This window comes from Plutella xylostella, chromosome 14 (assembly GCF_932276165.1).
Source record: "Plutella xylostella chromosome 14, ilPluXylo3.1, whole genome shotgun sequence".
NCBI lineage: Eukaryota > Metazoa > Arthropoda > Insecta > Lepidoptera > Plutellidae > Plutella > Plutella xylostella.
Genome location: NC_063994.1, coordinates 7,430,657 through 7,456,270, shown reverse-complemented (window position 1 = coordinate 7,456,270; position 25,614 = coordinate 7,430,657). Strand labels below are relative to the sequence as shown.

Below are 25,614 nucleotides of genomic sequence, written 5' to 3'. Positions count from 1 at the left end.
TGTAACTTGTGTTTATTTCCGATCTTCAAAATTGTATGTATTTTTAAGCGTACCTAAGTAAAAGTGCCAATTGCTATTCGAGAATGCAATTCTACTCACTAATATGTTCCTTTCTTTATGCTACTCACTGTTCCTTACAACTTCTATCAACTTTCCCTCTCTTGGTCTGGGCTAATTTTAGTACCACACATAAAAATACCAATTTAAAAGTATCGTGTGATACTAAAATTAGCCCAGATAGAAACCAAAATCAACAATTAATATTAAACTAAAACTAATATCGAGTATGTTAAAGTAGTTGATGCTAACTAATGTTATTATTATACATTATTTATGTTTTGTAGTGCATGTTTTATTAACATAAATAATTATAGTTAAAGATTTGCGAATGGTGTCGTAACGTAGGAAAAATGTGTGGTTTTATTTTGACGACTGTTTCAATCAACTTATGTTGGATAGTACAGGTTGGTTGACGCAGTTAGTTCTAAACTAAGGTGAAGCGACAAAATTGAAACACTAATGTAATAAAAAAAACCTATGCCAAGATGTCGGAAGTCGCAATTTGTGAGTCGGGCCTTTGCTGTGTACATTAAGCGGCCGTAAGCCAAAATTATATGATTTTCCTTAAGTTTTAATTGAAAGTAGAAGCGTGTCATTAAACTAAGGAACAAACAAATTATAGTATAAAATTGTTTACTAAACGCTCGCCGGGCGTTAGACGAAAATATTATTTTTCTTAGATCATTATATTGTAATAAAATGGTAATGAAAATACAAAAATATGTGCCATATGTCGGGTTCCGAATCGGAGAGGGCGCGAAATAAAAAAAATGAGTTATTTTTTTACAGAGCCAAACCGTGCGAAGCCCGTCATAGGATTTCATATTTGTTATGTTTAAGAAGAAATATCTATTGTCTATTCCAAGGGTTGAATAACTACCAACACTTTTTTATATTATGATAATTATAGAAATTATTATTGATTCCATTGTTTTATTCACATGGCTACACCCTGTTTACGTAATCGTTGACGTTTATATGCCATCGATTTACCATTTCACCAGTAGCGGTTGAAATATGGCTAGCATATTTTGATTATTAACATTAAGGGCGATCTTGCACAACAAAGTTATTCAAAATTAAATCTTTGACCTCTTGCTCTGACATTATACTGTCAAGGCAAGATACAAACTATTTAAATTTGATTAACTTTGTTGTGCAAGACGCCCTAACTTTATGTTACTAATTTAAGGACCAAATTTAATGAAATATTTTAACACATCAATCAGTTAAATGTTTAAAATGCAACTATGATATGTAATTTACGATTGCAATGTAGGGTTTCTATGAAAAAAGAGTCGTATTACCTGTTAACAAAGTTTATTTACACTTGGTTTCGAACGTGCTTCTTTTTCTTCTTCTTCTTGGAGTGTGACTCTATCAGCTCGTCAATTTCCTTAGCGTCGTCGCCGTGACGCTTCTCGCCACTGAAAATGTATTTGAAACCATTTAGTATAACTATTTATGTATGGAATGAATGGATGTAGCGTGGGACACCATCCAGCCAAAGTAAGTAGTGTATCATCATCACAATCCATCACGTCCCCACTGCTGGGGCATGCGTCCCCTTCCAATGAAGGAAGGGTTATATGCATAGTCCACGCTGCCCTAGTGAGGGTTGGTGGACCCCTACAAGTAAGCTTGTGTTGAGAGAGTTAGTTGTCGGGTAAATGGGTAACCCGACTGTCAGATGTTTTCAAGCCGTCCGACTAGGCTTAACGACTGCTGCCGAAGCAGCAACCGGGACCCACGGCTTAACGTGCCGTCCAAAGCACGTAAGCGCCCAGGAAACAACCACTTAAAATCGGACGCTTGTACATAATAGTAGGTTCACACACAAACCTCTTAACAGACAGCATAGTCTTCTGCTTAGTGGCAGCCAGTGCTTGCTTCCAGTCGCTCTCGTTGCCCTTGATGCGGTACTGGGATAAGTCCTCGCCCATCAGCCGGGACAGCTCCTTGCGCTGCTTGCGTTCTAGCTCCTGGAATAGGGGGTTGGGTTGTTTAGCTACATAAGCACCACACACACATTTATTAACATAGTTTGATTTGTGTAGTTTAGATATAGAATCCAAAAAAGTTAATGGACATGGCAATATGACGGTGAATATTCAATAGTGTGAATTGTTTTTGCTAATGCAATTTTTCATCTTTCTTATTGTATTCGTTATGCTAGTTAATATTCCAATGTAATACGGATTTTTTTTATCTTTCGGACCGGGAATCGAACCCGAGTCTTTCGACCGTTATTAGCGTTACTAACTACAACGTGCACCAACATGCTATCTCAAGGGTGTTGTTATAAATATTTCGGAAGTTATCTAAAAATTATTGATTTTTGGTCCCCTAAGGTCGAAGGCAGAGTGTTGTGGCGCTCCTTGTGAGAGAGCAATGTCGAGCAACAAAGTATTATTGGTGAGTGATAAGGAGTGATATATATGTGGGATTCTATAAAGACTGTCAGAAAAGTCACAAAACTTTAAATAAAACTAAAAGAAATTAAAGAAAGCTACAGTTTATTTTCTCAATCTCCACAGCAGTACATTCAAGCCCACACTACATAGTAAACCAACTATCATTACCTTGGCAGCCTTCGACAGCTCCTGTTGCAGACTCTCCTTCACCGGGTTTTCTGATGATACATCCTCGGATACCTGGGGAATCATTGGCTAATTAACAAAACTTTTTTTTATTGTTTGGGATTTCATGGGTCTCAAACAATTAATTTTGGGGCAAGGTAAAAGGAATATTTGATAAAAAAATAAGTTACAAAATAAATAATTCTCTTTTAATACGTCTATGCAATTTTATGCAAAATAAAAAAAACTATGCATCTAGGTAATGTAGATATTTAAATAGAGAAGTTTTTTTTACACTAATACAGCCAAACACATGGTTAGCTTCATGGTGGTCTTTTGATCAAGGAATTTCATCCCATGTCCAAACTCATTATAAATTGCTATAAGACATGGTTCGCAAGGAGCCTTGACCCGTATGACACATGAACTGTAGCTTATACAGGTATTTGCAATAAACCCTTATTATTAAGCATAGTAATCGGAACGGGAGTGACTCTGCGAGTCATTTTTTTATTTTTTATAATGAGTTTTGGAAATTTGTACGCCTTTGCATCACCCCTTATATACCTACGTGCGGGGCACCCACGGTGTTCAACTCTAGTCCAACTCTAGTATTAATCACCGACACGCTAAGAAGACCCTATAATTTAAACACAAACCTTCTCATCAATCCCGATCTCCTTAGCAACAGTCCTCTCAAGCACCGCATTGAAGGCATTATTAATCTTCTTGCACCCCTCGTAGAACTTGGCCAGCAGTTGCGAGGCCGGTAGCCCCAGTTCCTTGGCCACGTCATCTACATCCTTCATCTGGAACCCCATGGCTACTAGGATCACCTGGGGTAGAGGGGTCAGGTTAAATTGGGAGTTTTGTATGTTTTGTGGGCGATGGAAGGGATTTCTCTTCAAGTTAAAAGATCCATCTGCGGACTTAGCACTGGATGCAAGACGCTAACAAAATACTCACAGCCTCGAGCTTACGCAATAGTAAATTTAGTCACGTCTTGGCGTGCGTATCTTGTTAGTTAGCTATGAATTGTAAGAGACATATGAAGTAGAAAGCCAGCAGTTGCAATATTATTTTTCTTAGATCATTATATTGTAATAAAATGGTAATGAAAAGCGCAGCAATATCTATCGAAGAAGCCAAACAAGATCGAAGATATCCTAAGGCCGGTAGTGGCTGGATGAGGTAGGCGCGCTAAGCCAGTATAGGCCATACATATATGCAATCATGTAGCCGTGGACGATGACGGGCTCATGATGACTTCTACTTCTTAAGATCATCTACTATCGTAGGACGGCTTTCATTATGGCCATTTGGGCCCGGGATGTATCAACTCTATAGTGGAAATATTGAACCATTCGTCGAGGTTCTGTAGCCAGTAAGTTCTTAAGCTAAGTCTTATTTTGTGTTTTAATCATCCTTGATAACGACTATAAATAGTTAATCACCTGTTGTATAGCATCCAATTTAGCACTAGTCTTCGTATGGAACACCAGATCTGCTACAACTGATATCAAATCAGCTATGAGCCTGTAGTCCGCTTGTTGCCGACAGTACGACTCTATACGGGCTAGGTCGTGGCCGGAGAGGTGTTGCTCGATTATCTGCTTTGTTAGCACTGGAATGATACGAGAATCAGTTGATGTTGTGTTTGGTGAAGTTTAATATATTTTTTATATCGGTAGGGCCAAGTAGGGATGTATTGCAACGGGTTCCGCTCATCTGGCATAATGTTAATTGACCAAAACTCATTTCGCATAACTCGTATGGTCTAAACTTTTTTGGCCGAACCATCACTTTGCCAAGACTTATGTGGCATAAGGCTCGTTTCGTCTAAAACTCTTTAGGCACAATCATTAAACACCTAAGTTTCGTTTGCTCAAATTTATGTTCGTCTATACCTATGTATAATCTTGTTTCTCCTAATGTTATCTTAATAAATAATATATGTAGTAAATGTACAAGTATGTAGTAAATGTACAAATTGTGGTATTTTTCTCCTACATCCCGAAAATCACGATTAACGACCAATATAATTATTACAAACCCCATGAGATTTAAACCTAAAAATAGGTGCGACGACGAGCAAAGCGAGGAGGAGCGTGTTAGGTGCACATGTTCATCAAAACCAAAGCGGAGCGTTTTCCAAACAGCGGAAACAATACAAGGCACCAGTTTGCGCTATGTAGGGAGACGCTCCGTCAAAGTTAAAGCCAAACAAATATTATTACTTTGTATAAACCTATGCCATAGCATTATTAGGCTATTCAAGATTTGGCCATACCATTATTAGGCTAAACAATGTTATGCGAAATAACTTTTTACTAAACGAGATTTATGCCATACGATTTTCGGCGTAACGAGACTTTGACCAAACGTTACTATGCAATACGAGATTAGGCAAAAAAATCTTATGCCAAAAAAGGTAGAACCATTGCAACATGGCAAATAAAATCGATAGTTATTCAAATTTTCAAACATGATCATTTGACCCACCCAGGTGATAAAAATCTTTGTAGGTCATTGGATTAAAATCCATGTAAGGACATAGCTTTACATGTTATCATAGTTTGAACTGACGTAATGATGAGCTAACTGATAACCTATAGCTGAGGGTGAATCCGGTATTGGATAAACATCCTTATGTGAAATCGACTCGCATTTTACAAAACCGGTTATCCTATAAAATTTCATTGTATGTATATGCACCTGGTCGATTCTCCTCCTTCTGATTACTAATAGTCTGCAGTGCGAGAGACGCGGGTATCTTCATACTCCGAGCTAACAACCTCGTGAACCGTTTCCGGAAGTCAGCGAAGTACGCCGTGAGCCAAGATGGCGTCGCTTCCTGTAGCGGCCGGAGGAGGATGCAGGAGTGCTCGCCGGTTAGCTCGTTGGGCTTTTGGCTGAGGAAAGGGGTTGGTTATTGTGATTTTGAAGTTCTGCAGACAGATTAAGCGGCATAGATGTAAATCAAAATAAAAAAAGTTCACTGTAGGAAATAGGCCTAAGGTATAATCTCTGCGTTTAGCAGGTGAGTTCGAGATATCATATAAATATTTAACAGGCATGATAAGATAGAAAATATTAGATTTTAAACAAAACATTGCGCCATTTAGTCAGTAAACATTACGCCATTCAGTCATACGATTATCTTCTTTTCTATTATACAGCTTCAAAAATATCAAGACATAAATTACCTGACGTAAACAGGCACATATTTTTGTGACTTCCAGAACTTGAGTAGTTCTTCTGTTAGTCCGAAGCTGGTTCCCAAATAATCCAGACGTTCTGCCGGCACTTCTGATAGCCTCTTGAGTAGAATCGGAGGTTTTGACCTGGAAATACGGGTGTCATTATAATTTTGAACACATTTACTAAGAAGAAGGGCAGCTGTATCATTAAAAACTAAAAGAAAGACACCACAAAATTTTGTGCTCGCCGTTCCTCTTTCAAGCGTTATATGTACCATCGTTTTAAAGGTAATGCCATTTATATTGAACATAACTTCTGTTTTTTAAAACTTCTGTTTTTCAGTACACAATCTGCTCCTATTCTTGCTGTAAAACACTGAATAGATGAAAACAAGACATTATTTGATGAACCAATCCCTGGTTATGATCTAACCGAGTATGGCGAAATTGGGGTTATGTAAACCAAAACACATAGGTTACCTGGGAGCAATAGTCTCTGTCTGTAAGCTGGCCTTCCCATTAGCTCTCTCCTCTGTCTCCTCATCGTTATGTTCGTCGAGGCACGGGATGTTTCCTGAATAGTACTCGGCTAGCTGTTGTAGTGCGCGCTTGCCGTAGCCCATCTGGTGAGTGGAAATAGATTTGGTTAGTTATTATCACAATTAATTAATATACTGGATTACTTAAAACAGTTTCAGGTAGAGATTGCTATAAGCCATAAGGCTGGTATTTTGTACAGTTTTTCTGTAGGGCTCGGTATAAATACTGCTATAGCACTGCTGTATACAGGGTGTTGCAAAAAGGGTATACAAAGCCCAAACCAGCATGTGCAGCATCAAGGGCGTACCCAGGTAGGAGCAGGGGGGGGCAGCTGCCCCCCCCTAGAATATAAAATAATCGAAAATTTTCCTGCCAAGTGGGAATTAAAAACGTGTTACTTACTGTGCGCAATATGAAGTGTTGGAAATAAAGTATCTTTTATTTTTCGTCAGATATTTTTATTTAATATTCGTTTATATATAATGTTTCAATATAACCCGACCGACCATCATCTCGGATCAGGTATGAGCTGCCCCCCCCCTAGCTGAAATCCTGGGTACGCCCTTGTGCAGCATGTTATATCTAATGCATGTTATGTCTGTGAGTAACTTATCATATAAATACATAGTACATGGGTAATATACGTAATTATTATATAAGAACATTATTATATTGTTGATTGTTAACTTCTTAACTTTATGCATCTTAAGCAGTTCAGTGATGTTCTGAGTATTTAGTAAAAAAATAGGTGTGAAAACTTTATTGGCTTGTGTGTAAACCTCATGTTAATTTATAATATGTATTAGTATAAGCTGTTTGTTTTCCAAATAAAGAAAATTAAAATTAAAATTAAAATCTAAGCCCGAAAGTGAAAACAGAATTTAAAAATTCGCGAATAAAATTATTAATTATCCATAGAAACTTAGTCGGTCACGTGACTCACGTAGATAGAAATTTTTTTTCGCGAATTTTTTAATTCTTATTTAATTCCGGGCTTAGATATAACATGCTGCACATGCTGGTTTCGGCTTAGTATACCCTTTTTGCAACACCCTGTATACGAAAGTAACATATATTATACGTATATTTTTTACAACAATAGCGCCACGACAGACGACTATATAAACTACTCACTGAATACCAATAACTTTAAGAATTAGGCCTCATGCGACGTCATCATTCTCTCTCATCTTCGCTGTCGTCTACGGCGGTAAATTGGCCATGCTAACTTTCTGAACAAGAATGGAATGCTTAAAACCGTTTCGAGGAATATGCTTTCTGTACAATTTCTAGTTATCAGATTTTAAATTAAGTCCCTATTGTTTAAATTATTCAATAAAAACTAATAACCTTCATTTGACCTTAATCTTAGAATTTTTTTGGGATTTATGCACATAATGCATTTGCCAATTAACAAACTCTGTGGCATTTGTCTACAAAAAAACTGTTAACGTCAAAAGCAAACGTCTAAATCGTGTGAATTCGTGTGTTTATTTATCTTTGCCATTTGTTACAGTTAGAACTAGAAAAAATGATTTAATTTATAGAAATGGCAAAGTAGAAGGAAAGAGAAGGCCTGGAAGGAGGAAATTGACGTGGCTGTGCAATATTTAAAAGAGTGGACCGGTGTAAAAACCGTGGAACAAATATTTAAACTAGTAAAGAATAGAGAGCGCTGCAAAGAGAGTTCCAATGGTGGAAAGGCACTACAAGAAGAAGATTTATCTTTTCTACCTTATTTTGAAACTCTACTACGAATAAATAATAAACGAGTGGATACTACGATGGCAACAAGAGAGGCTCATTTCGAAAATGCTGCCTCTCGAAATTTGCCTCGAGCTTAACCCCTCGGCTGTCGACCAACCTTTATAAGGTGGGCAATAAATAGTCCACATATTATGTCCCGCCATCTCTAAAGGTGTTACTGGTCTGCCGTATTTAAGTGAGCGATATTGCCTATCTGAACTACATTTATCTTGCTTTAACCTCAACTAAGTGTAAAAAAAACCGACAAGGATGACATATAACCTATCAACCGACCTTTATATCCTTATAAAACCTGGTGCTCGATTCGCCTCGTTGAGGCGCGTTATTGAAAAAATATTAAATAATAAAAAACCGGCCAAGTGCGAGTCGGGCTCGCGCACAAAGGGTTCCGTAGCAGCAAATATAATAAACTTATTATGTCACCCATCTCAAAAACTATAAGAGATACTTTGATCAAACCAAAAATCGTTGAAAGAGTTAATTAGCATGCATCACCTCTATTTTTTTTAGAATTTTATACCCCGTAGTTATAAAAATAGAGGGGGGGGGACATACTTTTTACGACTTTGAGAGCTGATATCTCAAAAACCGTTCACTTTAAGAAAAATGTTTTTTAGAAAACTTTATATCATTTTAAAAGACCTTTCCATTGATACCCCACACGGGTATGTACATCGAAAAAAAAAATTTCATCCCTCAGTTACATGTATGGGGGGCCCCACCCCCAATTCTTTTTTTTACTATTTAGTGTCATATTTTTGTAGCGGTTCATACAACACATATTCCCATCAAATTTCATCACTGTAGTACTTATAGTTTCCGAGTAAATCGGCTGTGACAGACGGACAGACGGACAGACGGACAGACGGACATGACGAAACTATAAGGGTTCCGTTTTTGCCATTTTGGCTACGGAACCCTAAAAATGATCAACGAAGCGTATTGTTTTAATTTATTGGTGTAATCTAATTAATATTTTGTACTAGTTTTCCTGTACCTCCTGTAGGTTGGCTGGTAGAAAATGCTCTTAGCATTAAGCCCTCATTTTATACATTTATTTCTTATATTTGTGCAATGTATGGAAAAATCGGCGCGAGTACTAAACAACTCTGGGAACAGTGTTAAAAAAAAGTTGTGATGATTGGATAATTCTGTATAATGGGGTATGTGTATCGTTTTTGAAGGAGCATACTTTGAAGGTGATAAAATAAATTTGGATGAATAACAAACATTTTTTGTTTTATTGACCCAGTCCCGATACTTTTTACACAGAGTAGTACTTAATCTTCTTTCTCGTAATACTATCTAAATAAATAATATATTAAGTAGGTATGAAGTAAATATACAAATTGTGGTATTTTTTTCCTACATCCCGGAAATAACGATATTGAATGATGAAATATGCAAAATGGCCGCCGACAGGTGAGGAGTTAACAGTGTTATGATTTTAGAGTTAGATGACAATGACATTCTACCTCACTGACGTTAAGAACACTTTTGCTTTTTTTTGTAGCGCAGGCAAGGATAAATCCTATAATGCATTTATGTGAAGTTACATACATTCAGCCGGCCAAATTTTAAATAAATATTAAAAATAGTTGTAATGAATAAAATACAAAAATAACGAAATTAGTTTCTTTAAATGGTCTATATTTTCAAAATAAATTATAAAAAATACATATAATAGATTGGTAGCATGGCCAATTGTACTAAACGCTACAGATCAGTGCACGCCTTATACCAACAGTCTTCGCTGCATGAGTTCGTTATCGAAAGCGATAATTCCGTTTAAGGAACATTCCACCAATTACAGCGCATCTATGGCGTATCTATGGCGAATCGCAATATAGTGCAGTGGACAATGGTCTATTCTTACCCGTTGGTACGACGGATGCGTGGCTATCCTCACTATCCTAGCCCCACAGAGCTGCGGGAAGTCCCGGTCCCCGAACTGTTCGCACACGCTCCACGGGATAAGGTCGCCCGCCGCCTTGCGCCCGCGGCCCAGGCTGGCACTGAGGGCTTCTGTAGCTCACTGATTTATTGCAACACTAGCGCTATGACAGAGGACGAACCTACTGACTAAATACTTTCAGCTTTGTACCTAATCCGACGCCATCTTTCGCTGTCATCTTAGGCTGTTACTTAGGGCTTCTATAGCTCACTGATTTATTGCTACACTAGCGCTCACTGAATACCACTAACTTGCAGAATTCAAAATAACACAAAATAAATGTCATTTTCGCTTTCGTCTACGGCGCAAAATTTTACTAAACGCTACAGATAAGTGCTCTATTTTATCTACGCGCCTTATACCTACAGTCCCCGCTACATCGGCCTGTTTTCGAAAGCGATAAACTCGTTTAATTAGCGTTCCAACCATCACAGCGCCGCTGTATCTATGACAATCGCGTTATTGCCACGTTTATCAACGTCGATAACCGACCCTTTGCAGTAGACACTGGTCTGTTCTTACCCGCTGGTACGCCGGATGCGTGGCTATCCTCACTATCCTAGCCCCACAGAGCTGCGGGAAGTCCCGGTCCCCGAACTGTTCGCACACGTTCCACGGGATGAGGTCTCCTGTAGCTCACTGATTTATTTCTACACCAGCGCTACGATAGACGACGTTACTACTCACTGAATACTTTCACCTTTGGACCTAATCCGACGCCATCTTTCGCTGTCATCTTCGCTTTAACTTAGCCAGTAGCATACATTTATAAATATGCCGATTCAAATTTGTTTACTATAGTATCTATAGCTGATGAGGACGAATTATTAGCCTATCTTATACCTAGACTATAGGTGTACAATCTTACCCGTTGGTACGACGGATGCGTGGCTATCCTAGGGTTTCTGATTTCTCGACCTATTTTCGTTCTCGAGCTTCGAGAATTCTCGAGCCCAAATTCTCGAGTCTTCTCGAGTCTCGAGCTTTTCTAAGCAAACCTTTAGAAAAAAGCCTTAATTAACAAAAAAAACCGGCCAAGTGCGAGTCGGGCTCGCGCACAAAGGGTTCCGTAGCAGCAAATATAACTTAACCAAAATTACAGTTAAATCAACCTATCTCAAAAACTATAAGAGATACTTTGATCAAACCAAAAATCGTTGAAAGAGTTAATTAGCATGCATCACCTCTATTTTTTTTAGAATTTTATACCCCGTAGTTATAAAAATAGAGGGGGGGGGACATACTTTTTACGACTTTGAGAGCTGATATCTCAAAAACCGTTCACTTTAAGAAAAATGTTTTTTAAAAAACTTTATATCATTTTAAAAGACCTTTCCATTGATACCCCACACGGGTATGTACATCGAAAAAAAAAATTTCATCCCTCAGTTACATGTATGGGGGGCCCCACCCCCAATTCTTTTTTTTACTATTTAGTGGCATATTTTTGTAGCGGTTCATACAACACATATTCCCATCAAATTTCATCACTGTAGTACTTATAGTTTCCGAGTAAATCGGCTGTGACAGACGGACAGACGGACAGACGGACAGACGGACATGACGAAACTATAAGGGTTCCGTTTTTGCCATTTTGGCTACGGAACCCTAAAAACCCACTAAATCTCCTTTTTTTACTTTGTCCACTTAATCACAAAAAAATACTTTACTAATACTCATAATTAGCTGTCTAGCTAGCTACTAATTACTAAGTACAAGGTGGGCCAAAAGTAATCAGCCTATTGGAAGTTGCTCTCATTTGTGCAAATGGCCGCCAATTTCAAATCAGTTTTGATATTGGTGGACTAGACAAATACAAAATACAAGTTCAGAAGCCGTGGAGTGATATACTCCCCAAGAACGCGGAATAATTGTGTTAATTCAGTTCGAGCTTCGAGAATTCTCGAGCCCAAATTCTCGAGTCTTCTCGAGTTTCGAGCTTTTCTAAGCAAACCTTTAGAAAAAAGCCTTAATTAACAAAAAAAACCCACTAAATCTCCTTTTTTTACTTTGTCCACTTAATCACAAAAAAAATACTTTACTAATACTCATAATTAGCTGTCTAGCTAGCTACTAATTACTAAGTACAAGGTGGGCCAAAAGTAATCAGCCTATTGGAAGTTGCTCTCATTTGTGCAAATGGCCGCCAATTTCAAATCAGTTTTGATATTGGTGGACTAGACAAATACAAAATACAAGTTCAGAAGCCGTGGAGTGATATACTCCCCAAGAACGCGGAATAATTGTGTTAATTCAGTTTTCGGGTCGCCTTTTTTTTGTTTTATCTGTAATTTTTTCCTGCAATATCGCCCGATTTAACCGTTTCATACAGAATTTCTGCGGTTTTTTGAAGTCCCGTGTTTATTGAATAAACCCGTGGCTCTGGAAGCCCTTAAGGGCAACATTTGACACGAGTGCGAGAATCTCTCGCCCGAAGTTTTCGCTGAAATGATGAGAAATACCATAAAACGAGGTCGTATGGCAATAAATTGTGGCGGCGCCCATTTGGCCGATATCATCTTCTCGACTTTACCGATAAAATTGTAAAGGTTCAAATAAACATAATCAAAAAACAGAATCGAAGTTTTTCATTTAGAAAAAAAATGAGAGCCAAACAACATCGGATAACTTCTTTTGGTCCACCTGAACTAAGAAACAGTATGTAACTATTACTACGTTATATTTTAATCATTCATCGGTATTATCAGTACAGCACTAGCTTAAATGGAGATGAAACATAATAAATCATAGTACACGCGCATGGTATACGTGTGTGTTGTTAAGCGACGCAGGAAAATTCGAATTTAATATTTTTAATTTTTATCTCAAGGCTCGAGAAATTCTCGAGTCTTCAGATTTTTTTCTCGTCTCGAACCAAGCCGAATTTCTCGAATCTTCTCGAGCTCGAGAATTCTCGAGCAGAAACCCTAGGCTATCCTCACTATCCTAGCCCCACAGAGCTGCGGGAAGTCCCGGTCCCCGAACTGTTCGCACACGCTCCACGGGATGAGGTCGCCCGCCGCCTTGCGCCCGCGGCCCAGGCTGGCACTGGGGGCTTCTATAGCTCACTGATTTATTGCTACACTAGTGCTATGACAGAAGATTTAACTACTTACTGAATACTTTCACCTTTGGACCTAATCCGACGCCATCTTTCGCTGTCATCTTCGCTTTCATTTAGCCAGTAGCATCCATTTATAAATATGTCGATTCAAGTCAGTTTACTATGGTATCCATAGCTGATAAGGACTAATTATTAGGCGATCTCCCGTATACCTAGACTACAGGTCTACAATCTTACCCGTTGGTACGACGGATGCGTGGCTATCCTCACTATCCTAGCCCCACAGAGCTGCGGGAAGTCCCGGTCCCCGAACTGTTCGCACACGTTCCACGGGATGAGGTCGCCCGCCGCCTTGCGCCCGCGGCCCAGGCTGTCGCTCACTGATCTGAGGGAGAGAGGGAGATAGAGAAGCTGTGGTGACTACTATCCATGCTAAGAGAGGGAGTATTAGAGAGAGAAAGAGAGGTTTGTGGCGACTCATATATATACACATGGAAGATGAATATTAGTGGGCGTATAATACTATAAGATCAGGGGGCAGAATGAGGCCGCCTTGCGCCCGCGGCCCAGGCTGTCACTCACTGATCTGAGGAGAGAGGGGGTGTTAGAGAGGCGTGTAAAGATTCCTATAGCGGAATGTAGGGTATGCAGGGTGGATATGTATGGCCTCGCTTCGCTCGGCTCTTTACACTTTAGGGAATACCGGTTAGGTTTGTGCTGCCTCGCTTCGCTCGGCTCTCTAGGTTTTAGGAAATGCGGAGTTGGTTTATACGACCTCTCTTCGCTCGGCTCTTAATAGCTCGAGTTTAGAAATTTTGTGACTAGTAACAATTATATTAGGTTCAACTCTTCGTTATTACATAGGATGCCTATGGATTCGGTGAGAAAATACCGGTTGCTGCAATTAGTTAAGGCAAAGGTACTGTAGAGCCGCTTCCGGTAGCAGTGAGCAGGTATAAATACTATAGGTACTAACTTGTCGGAGATGTTCCCCTCGAAGCACATCTGTATGGCGGTGCAGCTAGCAACTGTAGCTCTAGACTGTTCTAGAAGGTATGAGACACTCACTTGTCGGAGATGTTCCCCTCGAAGCACATCTGTATGGCGGTGCAGCTAGCAACTGTAGCTCTAGACTGTTCTAGAAGGTATGAGACACTCACTTGTCGGAGATGTTCCCCTCGAAGCACATCTGTATGGCGGTGCAGCTAGCAACTGTAGCTCTAGACTGTTCTAGAAGGTATGAGACACTCACTTGTCGGAGATGTTTCCCTCGAAGCACATCTGTATGGCGGTGCAGCTAGCAACTGTAGCTCTAGACTGTTCTAGAAGGTATGAGACACTCACTTGTCGGAGATGTTCCCCTCGAAGCACATCTGTATGGCGGTGCAGCTAGCAACTGTAGCTCTAGACTGTTCTAGAAGGTATGAGACACTCACTTGTCGGAGATGTTTCCCTCGAAGCACATCTGTATGGCGGTGCAGCTAGCAACTGTAGCTCTAGACTGTTCTAGAAGGTATGAGACACTCACTTGTCGGAGATGTTCCCCTCGAAGCACATCTGTATGGCGGTGCAGCTAGCAACTGTAGCTCTAGACTGTTCTAGAAGGTATGAGACACTCACTTGTCGGAGATGTTCCCCTCGAAGCACATCTATATGGCGGTGCAGCTAGCAACTGTAGCTCTAGACTGTTCTAGAAGGTATGAGACACTCACTTGTCGGAGATGTTCCCCTTGAAGCACATCTGTATGGCGGTGCAGCTAGCAACTGTAGCTCTAGACTGTTCTAGAAGGTATGAGACACTCACTTGTCGGAGATGTTTCCCTCGAAGCACATCTGTATGGCGGTGCAGCTAGCAACTGTAGCTCTAGACTGTTCTAGAAGGTATGAGACACTCCCTTGTCGGAGATGTTTCCCTCTCGGCACATCTGTATGGCAGTGCAGCTAGCAACTGTAGCTCTAGACTGTTCTAGAAGGTATGAGACACTCACTTGTCGGAGATGTTTCCCTCGAAGCACATCTGTATGGCGGTGCAGCTAGCAACTGTAGCTCTAGACTGTTCTAGAAGGTATGAGACACTCACTTGTCGGAGATGTTTCCCTCGAAGCACATCTATATGGCGGTGCAGCTAGCAACTGTAGCTCTAGACTGTTCTAGAAGGTATGAGACACTCACTTGTCGGAGATGTTCCCCTCGAAGCACATCTGTATGACGCACAACACCTCGGGTATGGCGGTACAGTTTGGTGGTGTAGGGGCGAGTAACACGAACAGGCAGTGCGCCGGCGCGTCGGCTAGGAGTTGCAGGTCGTTGGGACTGTTCTGGAAGGGGTAATGGGTGGTTAGGATCAAGGCAGATGAACGTTATGGTTGTAGATTAGAAAACATGTATGTATCTTGACATATGAGGGACTTAAATGCGAATAGGGCAAAATAGGCGTCCAAGTTTGATATTTTACGGTACTTAAATAAAAAGATTTTGTATCATTTTGATGGCCATTGGCCTCTAGCGGTATATGATAAAACTAATAAAAAATATAGGTATATCCCGTTAAAAGGTAGGTACTGACTTATTTCGGTCACGAATTCAAATCCTCTATAAAATCAGTCTATTAAAAATAAAGCAATCTCACCTTATAATGGCTAGCCACGCAAACAGCTTGAATCCTATGCAACAGGGCCTCAGCCGCCTTATGGTAGCAGAACAGGGCGTCCCTATTCACCCTGTACAGATGGCATGGGGCGGGCGGGAGTGCCCTATACTGACCTATTTCAGTCACAAATTTAAAGCCTCTACAAAAACAGTCTACAGGGTGTTGCAAAAAGGGTATACTAAGCCGAAAGGGGGTGACTCAAGAGGTCATCCTGTACAACTTTTTTTCTACGAGTTTTGGAAAATCGGGAAAAAAAAAACATTTTACATAGAAACTTTGTGGGTCACGTGACTTTTTTACTATGGAGAACGAATTTTTTTTCGCGATTTTCCAAACCTCGTAGAACAAAAGTTGTACAGAATTACCCCCTGATAAAAAACAAAGCAATCTCACCTTATAATGGCTAGCCACACAGACAGCCTGGATCCTATGCAACAGGGCCTCAGCCGCCTTATGGTAGCAGAACAGGGCGTCCCTATTCACCCTGTACAGCTGACAGGGGGCGGGCGGTGGCGCCCCCGCGCCGGGGGCGGGCGGCGGGGATTCCAGACAGAGCAGGCGGTTTAGCCAGGCTTCTACTGCGTCGTTGGGGCGGTAACGGATGGGCTCTTCGAGTTTTATCTGTGGGTTGCGGGGAAGAGATAATGATGAAACAGAATTAACAATACCTACTAAAGATAAGATAGGTTTTGGACAACTGGCCATTAGAAATATTGGCTTTGAGAAATATTTTTCTTTTTTCACTTTGTTCATACCTTCATATCAATTCACCTGTCAAATAAAAAACATTCAAATCGACCCAGCCGGAATGACCTTCTATTGACAAGTAGCTGATAGTGGCTGGGTAAGGAAGGCCGAGGACAGAGTGTTGTGGCGTTCTTTGGGCTGTCCTAAAGTACTAATGCTCAACAATGGATGATTACAGGCTATTTATATGAGGAAGATTAGTCCAGTACAATACGAGTAGTTTAGGCGCTTCATTTTCACAGACTCTTAAAACACTCCTAAAATTACCAAAAAAACAAAACAAAACTCACCGGCGGCGGCGCATTATGCACAGTCTGCAGCTGAGAAAACAGCTTCAGACTCAGCGCTCGGCCCGTGCCCTCGTACCCAGACACTGTGGACGACAGCAGAGCGAGAGGGGCCTTCTCCGCCGCGGCTTGAACTCGTTGTATGGGGATGGCGGCCGCCTCGTCTACGAGGACTAAGTCTGCTGCAGCTAGCAGGGATGTGTCGTCCGGGGTTATGTACTGAAAACGACGGTTGTTAACGCATGATAAGATAATAGAGTCGCAATGGCTATGGAGAGGCATGGCGCGTAGAAATGGCGCTTCTAAAAACAAAATGGCGACGATTCCACCATCAAAATGGCGGGCTTCTCCCCCCATCTATAACCTTAGGGTTTAAAAGTAATCATTTCTGTACATGAATCAGACAGTAACAGTGAGTAATATCAACAAGAGTGTAGTAGCTAGCTATGCTAGCCGGAATTATGTATTACAACAGTTCGTGTATATAAATTTACAAGCTACACAAACCTGCACAGTCTGCCTGGAGTTCCTGGCCACGTTGATCCGGACGATGGCCTTCTTGAACTCGGGGTTGGTGGAGCGCACGATGTTGTAGTCTATGTGCTCCTGGTACAAGCACGCGTCCAGACCCTGGTAAAATTATAGAGTAAAAGTTAGTTTTTTTGGCAAACTTTAATGCTTAATTTTGTAGATCTGTTACTAGATGCCGACTATGGGCATTGGAGAGGTGAACTTATTAATGTTTCGTTTTTTGCTCTTTTAGTATAGTATTATAGCCGTTATAAATCATTCATATAGTATATATTTAGGTAAATAGATTACCTAATGAGGAGATGAACCAAACCAGTGAAGGTTCTGGGTTCTGGGGTACTGACTGGAGCCTATTTTGTTATTTATAATTTATAATCTTGTAAAAAGCAGGGACATACCTTCAGCACAAACTCAAAGAGCGTGTTCAAGTTCTCCGGATGCGGCGACGTGACGTATACGTTGACGTATCCCAGGGCTATGGCCGCCGCTACTGCTAGCCCGAGCGTGGCCGACTGGCATCGATGACTCAACGATGAATGACGACATTTTGGACATAGCTGCTTCTGTGGCTAGTGGTTGCGGGTTCGAATCCCGCCCAGGTGTGTTTGTGTGGTTGCCTTGTGCCTCGTTGTTGTTTATCTAAATAACATGTGTCTAGGAATGTACGACTGTCCGACGTCCATATTTCAGCCTCTGCCTTGTTTGGGTCGTTTCTGTCCCCACATAGATACCTTGAGTACATGAGGATGTTTCAAATACCTTGAGTACAAACTCAAACAGCGTGATCAAGTTCTCCGGATGCGGCGATGTGACGTATACGTTCACATAACCCAGTGCGATGGCCGCTGCGACTGCTAGCCCGAGCGTGGCTGATTTGCATCGATGACTCAACAATAAATTACAACATGTGTGGCATAGCTCTGGCATGGTTCCGTAGCTAGTTGTTGCGGGTTCCAATCCCACTTCATTTGATGAGCACTTGTGTATGCCTTGTGCCTAGTTGTTATTTATGTAAATAACATGTGTCTATGTATGTAATTATGAATATATCAGCTGTCCGACACCCATATTCCAGTCTCTGCCTCGTCTAGGTCGCTACATATGTAGATATACAAGATGTTGTACATACCTTCAATACAAACTCAAACAGCGTGATCAAGTTCTCCGGATGCGGCGACGTGACGTATACGTTGACGTATCCCAGTGCTATGGCCGCGGCTACTGCTAGCCCGAGGGTCGCTGATTTGCCGCGCCCGCGCGCCGCTGTCAGGCAGTGGGGGGGTCTGGGGGGGAAATAATAGGTGTGGTTTTAATGAGGAGTTTGCTAATTTAAAGTTAATTATATGTTATGGAGGGCTATCGCTTAAATGTAGACAGGGTTATTGGTAAGTAGACCGGATCCTTTCAGGAGGTGATAGAGGAAGGCATTTCCAGACGATTGAACCCTATAATGCATCATCCGAAATTTTACCATTTCCAAGATATTTCATACTTAAGTTTATTTAATATTTTGCCAAAATTTTATGTTTAAAACCGAAAATAAAAAAAACTAGCCATATTTCAACAACTTTTTTTGTTTTTCAACTTTTTTTTGGACATTCTTTTTAATTAACTTATTTGTTTTTATGTTCTGAATATTTTTTAAAAAATGTTTAACTATTTTGAGGTATTGTGTCTAATTTAAGTCAAATAATGCAGATTTGATTATTTTAATTAGTTTATTAAGGTGTAACTTGTGCGAAACAACCAAGTTTTTCAACTTTTTTTTGGACATTCTTTTTAATTTAACTTATTTGTTTTTATGTTCTGAATATTTTTTAAAAAATGTTTAACTATTTTGAGGTATTGTGTCTAATTTAAGTCAAATAATGCAGATTTGATTATTTTAATTAGTTTATTAAGGTGTAACTTGTGCGAAACAACCAAAAAAGTTGTTGAAATATGGCTAGTTTTTTTTATTTTCGGTTTTAAACATAAAATTTTGGCAAAAATTAAAAAAAAACTTAAATATGAAATTTCTTAGAAATGGTTAAGTTTCGGATAATGCATTATAGGGTTCAATCGTCTGGAAATGCCTTCCTCTATCACCTCCTGAAAGGATCCGGTCTACTTACCAATAACCCTGTATATGACTAAGCCAGGAGTGTTGGAAAGCAGATTGCTTTCATAATCGGATGTCTAATATTGTACCACTGTCGATGAAACAGCTGGCACAACTTGTCTAGATCTCACAGACGCTTGTGGCAAGCTCAGCTATTTATTTATAATTATCCAGTGTGCACATAATAAAACGCTGGCCATTTTGCAGACCTGCACGGGAGCTTATATGAGTTTTTTACGGGAAAACTATTTAAGGTGAAGTGAAGCTCACAATCTTAGATCTAGCTTGCGTGTTATTAAACAATATGCTATGAAAGATCAAAATAAAATAGAACACATGTTTACCTGGATTGTTTGTCAGCGAGCGTGTTGATGAGCGCGGCGAGCGCGGCCGCCTGGTCGTGCGTGCGACAGAGAGCCACCAGCGGCCCGGCCGGCGGCGAGTCAGAGAGAGATGACACTAGTTCTGTTAGCTTGGGGTTCACGCGCTGTGGGTGGAAAAAGTTACTCTGGTAATATTATCAATGGCGATGGGAGCTAAAATGGTTAATTGAGTCGTGGGCGTCGCAAAATTTAATGCTACGAGTTAATGCAAGCATAAAGGAAGTTTACATGAAAGTTCATCATGATAATCAGCCTGTAAGGATGTAGGACATAGTAGGTCTCTCCAAAGGAGCAACACAACACTCTGTCTTCCTCTTCCAGCCACTACCATCTACACGTTCAAGCTTATTAATCAAACAAACTAGAGGGTGTCCCACAATACACTTGCCAGTTTGTGGACCATGAAAATAATGATAATGATGTCATAAAATCATCACCTACAAATTAATGTATTGGTACCTCGAAATTAAAATGAATCTTCATTAATTTCCAAGTTTAAACCTTGTTTAAAATAAAATGTTATGGATTTAAAATCTAAAGACTAACCTCAGCAACAGCATCCACTGGTTCCACTTGAGCAGTCTTTGAAGATATTGGTAGAACAGTCAGTGAGTCATCCAGCACCAAGCACCGAGGGTTGTCAGCCAATGATAGAAGGAATCGCTCATTGAAACGGTTCACTACTGTGTTATATGCTTCTGTTTTGAATCTGAAAATGACATAGGTTATATTTTACAGGGTATAAGGATAACGGTATTAAATTATTATAGGGGAAAAGGGGGTCACTCTGAGCAGTAAACGAGAAACGATAAACTTATATAGAGCTTTGGGGTCATGTATTATTTTTAAGAGTGGAGATAGGGTTAAAAAAATGGCAGAATAAAATTGAATAGTACCTTGAATGTACATCCATGGTAATAGAGTGGAGCTGTCGCAGAGAGTCCATAGACTTGAGGAGGAAGATGATGAGGCCGCCTCCTTCTACCGTCTCTATGGTGCGAGCCATCAGGTTCGGAGTCAGAGCTTCAAAGTCCTGTAACATACAATATTATAATATTTGCAAAGTAAAAAGGTTTATACATGGAAGTTATTAGGATTGTTATCATTTTCAAAGGCCTAATTTGTTTCTATAGCATTTGTTTGGTCTAGGTGAACATAGTAGCAATTTAAATTTTCAATCATATAATTTATATACAATAGTAAAACTAACATACCTGTAATACACAAACTCCATAAGTTTGCCCCAACATTGCGTGACTCTCAGAATAATATCTTCCATGGATGGTGGTTGCAACTCGGAATGAGTCGAACAGGGATTCTTCTGACACTTCCAACTTTCCTGCTGCTATTTTCTTAGCTCTCTTTCTCCCGTGACTGTAAAACGAAATAAGTGAAGCCAAAACTAAAGAATGTATAATTGAAGCAATAATTTAACTTAAACCAAACAAAATATTTCTTTCAAACTATGTTTAGGTATTTAAAAACTTACTTGCTTATGGCTTCATCTTTATTTTTATAGCACCACAGTACCGTAGGCCTGGCTTTGACCGTCGATTTTACTAGCATGTCGTAAAGAATGGGGACCTGAAATAAAGTAAGAATTTAACAGGTTATGTTAAAGTTTTAAATTAAGACTTTTTTCACTAGGCAGGGGATATGTTTTGGGGATGGATGTGTTTTACAACAGTTATTAATTTGATCATACACGAAATATGCATTAAAAAGCGTACCACGTTTATTATAAATAAACAATTTAAAGTTCATACCTGATCTCTACTTTTATCTCCGACAAGGAGGAACATAGTGCGATGTCCCAATTTGACTCCATTTTCAATCATCACCCTGATGCGATTATCTATTTTCTTTTTAACCATTTTAAACGATTTTTATTTACTTTTAAAACTTCAAAACAAATCTACAACTTAAATATAACCTCAAAATCACACGATCTGCGATTCTGCGAGTGGTAGTTTGACAATTCATGACAGTCTGAAAGTTGACACGAACGTCAGTGTGACCAGATTTAAAATGGTCATCCTGAAATTAAATGAGGGCACCGCTATCTTTCATGTAGCAACCCTATATAGCGAAACATAACTGACTTTGATACTTGAAATTTGGCCTGTTAACTTCCTACCTATTTGTGTATTTTAAAAACAACTTACCATCCACAAAAAAACTCTTATACAAGCTAGAAGGTGTAAATATGAAGGCTAATAGTGAATCCAATAAATATTTAATAATAGATAACGTTATTACAACTGTATAAAAAAACTGGATCTGTTGACGAAGGGAACACATAGTAAAGACATCAATTTCTCTTTTTGGACGGCCAGTTCTGTTTCTTCCAGGAGTTAGAAATATTTCATATTTTGCCCTCTTTGGCACGCTGGTCCGATATAACTATAAAATAAAATAAAAAAATCTTTTTGAGTTACACAATGCCCCCCAAATTCACACAATGTGAATTTAGTAAGTAAACAAAAATATATCTTTAAGTATCAAAATGTTAAGGTTTGACTCAACTGAAACCAGATGAAACCTACAATCAGTGGTATGTAAACAATGTTCGACTTGGGCTCTAAACCTAGGTTTATCGATAAATGAAGCGTTGGTAGTGTTGGTACTAATAAAAAATTTGTTATTACAATTTGTACAAGGCTACATACCCGTGATAGACGCTGTACGAGCGTAAACATCCTGCAAATTCGACAAAATGTGTCCAGCTTGATGTTCCGCTAAACATTGTATTAAAACTCGATAAATAACTTCACTAGCTTGACTACGAATATTTTTCTTCATCTTCCTAATTGCAATCAAGCGTAAATTGTTGCTTTTATCTAGATTATCCTTATAATTAATAAGAAAATTAAAAAAAACAGCCAACCGCCTATTGACATAAACAATTGTTATCAGTCTGGCGAAAGACAGTCTGGAAAAAATTAAGTATGGAACGCGTACGAAAAATAATGGCGAGCACCGCTCACAGAGTACTTTGTACGCTATCATAGACATCTTTGGCTTTTGTCATCTGTCAGTGTCAGTCAGTCAATCGTTTAGTTTGAAAAATAATTTTAAATCATAAATAAATTAAGATTTAACAGTTATTTATATATTATTATTACTGTGGATAAGTGCAGTGTTTGTGTGGAGGTACATAACTATTAGTGTTGCTTGATATTATTGATAATAATTATGTTTTATAAAACTAGTGAAATATGTGGTTTAAGTGCCGTTAGCCGGTCGTATAGATGGCCAAAAGAGAATTTCCACTGGATGAGAAAAGGTAAGCTACAATTACATAGGCTAAAGCATAGGATTTAGATTATTTATGTAGGAGTAGGAGTATTCACTATGGTTATTATTCTCTATGGTCGGCTTCCTTTTATGAATGTATTTCTCTCTTGCAAATATGGCGCTTAGCACGAAAGATTGTTCTCTGTTTCTTGGGTGTAAATAAATTAAATAAAGATTGTTTAAGTGCACCGGCGGCTTTAATTTTCATCCCACAACTTTTGGGGGCTCGTCCGGGATGGAAATAAGCCAAAGGTGCTGAAGATGTATATTATAAAGGTGTAAATAGTGTAAATAAGGGGGCGTGTTCGTGAAGCGATTCTCACACGTAAAAGATGGCGGCGCGCACTAAAGCGAAATTATGGTGAAAATTAAAAATTTATAATGGTGAATTAAATTAAGGTGAAAAAATAGAAGGTGATAATGATGTAAATACGGTGAAGGTGAAAAAAAAGGTGTAAAATTAATCACTAAGACGACATGATGATGATGGCGGCCCAACCCTCGTTGGTCAGCATTGAGGCGACAATCCCACTGTTCACGGGAGCGGACCCGACGTACCCGGCGGCAAGGTGGGTGGAGGAGATCAGTGACAATGCGGAGGTGTTCGGCTGGTCACCTTCACAGAAGCTGCTGATGGCGCGAAGGGCACTGACTGGGGTGGCAGGTCTGTGGCTCCGCAGTGAAAAGATGTTTAAGAGTTTCGACGAGCTGCAGCGGGCTCTGCTGGAGGAGTTTCCCTACGATGCCAACCCGAAGGTGATCCACGAGCTCATGACAAACCGTAAGAAGAAGCATGATGAGAGCTGTTATGAGTACATGCTGGTGATGAAGGAGCTGGGGAAGCGCGGCGGATTTGAAGACTATGTGGCTATCCAATATATAGTTGATGGTATCGAAGACTGCGTGATACACAAGGTCATGCTATATGGTGTCTCGACATATCCGGACCTGAAGGAAAAGCTGAAGATTTATGAATACATGAAAAGAAAGATGGCAGTATCAGCTAAGGAGGAGACAAGAGGCGAACGACTGACGGATGTGTCGGTAAAGCAGGATCCTGATCAGCGACAGAGCAGCGGACACAGATGTCAGTCGGAGATGTCGGCAAAGCAGCCCTCGATTATGTTCGAAGTCAGGATGGACGAGGCGACTAATATGAGCAATGATTATTCGAAGGAAACAGAAGTGACAGGCATAGATACGAAGACAAGTTCTATCAGTTGTCAAACGGAAGTTGTACATTTTGTAAATAAAAAAGTTTTGGAAAATAAAAAGGAGGAACTTTTCAAAGAGGCGCCAATCGAGCTGAAAAGTATTAAGGAGGAAAATATTGTTGAACATAAAGTTGAAGAGGTATCTGAGACAAAGATTGTGGAAGAACAAGTTGAAAAGGTGGAAGAAAAAGTTGAAAAGGTAGTTAAAAAAGGCGAGTTTCCTAGTTTGGTGAAGGAGAAAGATGGCTTGACGAGGAGATATATCGATAATAAGAAGGTGTATAAAAGATGTGTAGAAAAAGATAGAAAGTACCAAGATGGTTTAATGGAGAATGAAATATGTTGCAAAACAAATGAGGAGAAAATTATGGAGAAAGAAATCGCAAAGTGGGTATACAAGGATGGTAATTTCTCTGAAAGAATTATAAAAGAAGAAAGGAAGAAAGATTACCATGTACTACGCTGAGTACAAGAAGTCATTGCCTAGATGAGACACTGAGGAAGGTGTGGGTGATTTTTATAAGTTTTTATTTGCGAGATGATGATGATGATGAATGTGTGACGAAGAATAAGTGTGTTTTTAATTGAATAGGCAGGGTTAATTTTATGTTAAATGTACAGGATGATGTTAATTGTTTATTGGTGTTTATGGTTTATTGAAGTTTATTGTTTATTGATGAAATTTCTAACTAAATATGGTTGTGTTAAGAATTTTGGTCCCAAAGTTTATATTTTGTTAATAATTAAGTGTAATTTCCTGAAAGTTGCAGATTTAATATTTTTTTGTTGTTTTCTAAATGATGTTTTAAGGTAGAGTCAGTAAAGATTTATGTTATTTGTTTTTCATAGTCTGAGGGCAGACTATCTGCAGGATGGCCGGGTTGTAGGAGTAGGAGTATTCACTATGGTTATTATTCTCTATGGTCGGCTTCCTTTTATGAATGTATTTCTCTCTTGCAAATATGGCGCTTAGCACGAAAGATTGTTCTCTGTTTCTTGGGTGTAAATAAATTAAATAAAGATTGTTTAAGTGCACCGGCGGCTTTAATTTTCATCCCACATTTATATGTATAAAAAAGTTAAAGTCTAATAAAATAACTGGAGGGTCAGCACAACCAACAATAGAGCATGAATGTTTTTTTATCGATATCGATATTTTTATTTCTCATTAGTTCGCACAGCTCATCAATCAGAACAACTTTTGTCTACTAGTTTTGGAAATTAGCGAAAATCAAATTCG

At 39.5% G+C, this 25,614-nt stretch overlaps 2 protein-coding genes across 2 annotated transcripts; one reads left to right on the top strand and one right to left on the bottom strand.

Moving 5' to 3' along the window:
* Positions 1–1,363: 1,363 nt before the first annotated feature.
* Positions 1,364–21,840, bottom strand: LOC105383496 (RNA cytidine acetyltransferase). Its single transcript, XM_048625416.1, has 20 exons — positions 21,630–21,840; positions 21,353–21,447; positions 21,078–21,237; positions 20,760–20,896; positions 20,410–20,572; positions 19,825–19,967; positions 18,509–18,662; positions 17,356–17,478; positions 16,852–17,067; positions 16,208–16,435; positions 15,337–15,482; positions 13,402–13,549; positions 6,320–6,462; positions 5,846–5,983; positions 5,355–5,551; positions 4,094–4,263; positions 3,299–3,475; positions 2,643–2,714; positions 1,903–2,042; positions 1,364–1,487 (listed from the first exon to the last, which is right to left on the bottom strand). Exons 1-20 carry the CDS (start codon positions 21,735–21,737, stop codon positions 1,385–1,387), a joined length of 2,961 nt encoding a protein of 986 aa, XP_048481373.1. The 5' UTR covers positions 21,738–21,840; the 3' UTR covers positions 1,364–1,384.
* A 1,366-nt stretch (positions 21,841–23,206) lies between these two features.
* Positions 23,207–25,409, top strand: LOC125489551. Its single transcript, XM_048625591.1, has 2 exons — positions 23,207–23,600; positions 23,633–25,409. The coding sequence occupies exon 2, from the start codon at positions 23,638–23,640 to the stop codon at positions 24,838–24,840; it is 1,203 nt and encodes a 400-aa protein (XP_048481548.1). The 5' UTR covers positions 23,207–23,600; positions 23,633–23,637; the 3' UTR covers positions 24,841–25,409.
* Positions 25,410–25,614: the final 205 nt, after the last annotated feature.

Bases quoted from the DNA above. Each gene is read 5' to 3' on its own strand.
- LOC105383496 (XM_048625416.1), bottom strand. From the start codon at position 21,737: ATGGTTAAAAAGAAAATAGATAATCGCATCAGGGTGATGATTGAAAAT. The intron at 19,968-20,409 runs GTTAGTCTTTAG...TTCCACCCACAG, and splicing joins CAGTGGATGCTGTTGCTGAG to CGCGTGAACCCCAAGCTAAC. The intron at 2,043-2,642 runs GTAATGATAGTT...CCCCTATTCCAG, and splicing joins AGCTGTCGAAGGCTGCCAAG to GAGCTAGAACGCAAGCAGCG.
- LOC125489551 (XM_048625591.1), top strand. From the start codon at position 23,638: ATGATGATGATGGCGGCCCAACCCTCGTTGGTCAGCATTGAGGCGACA.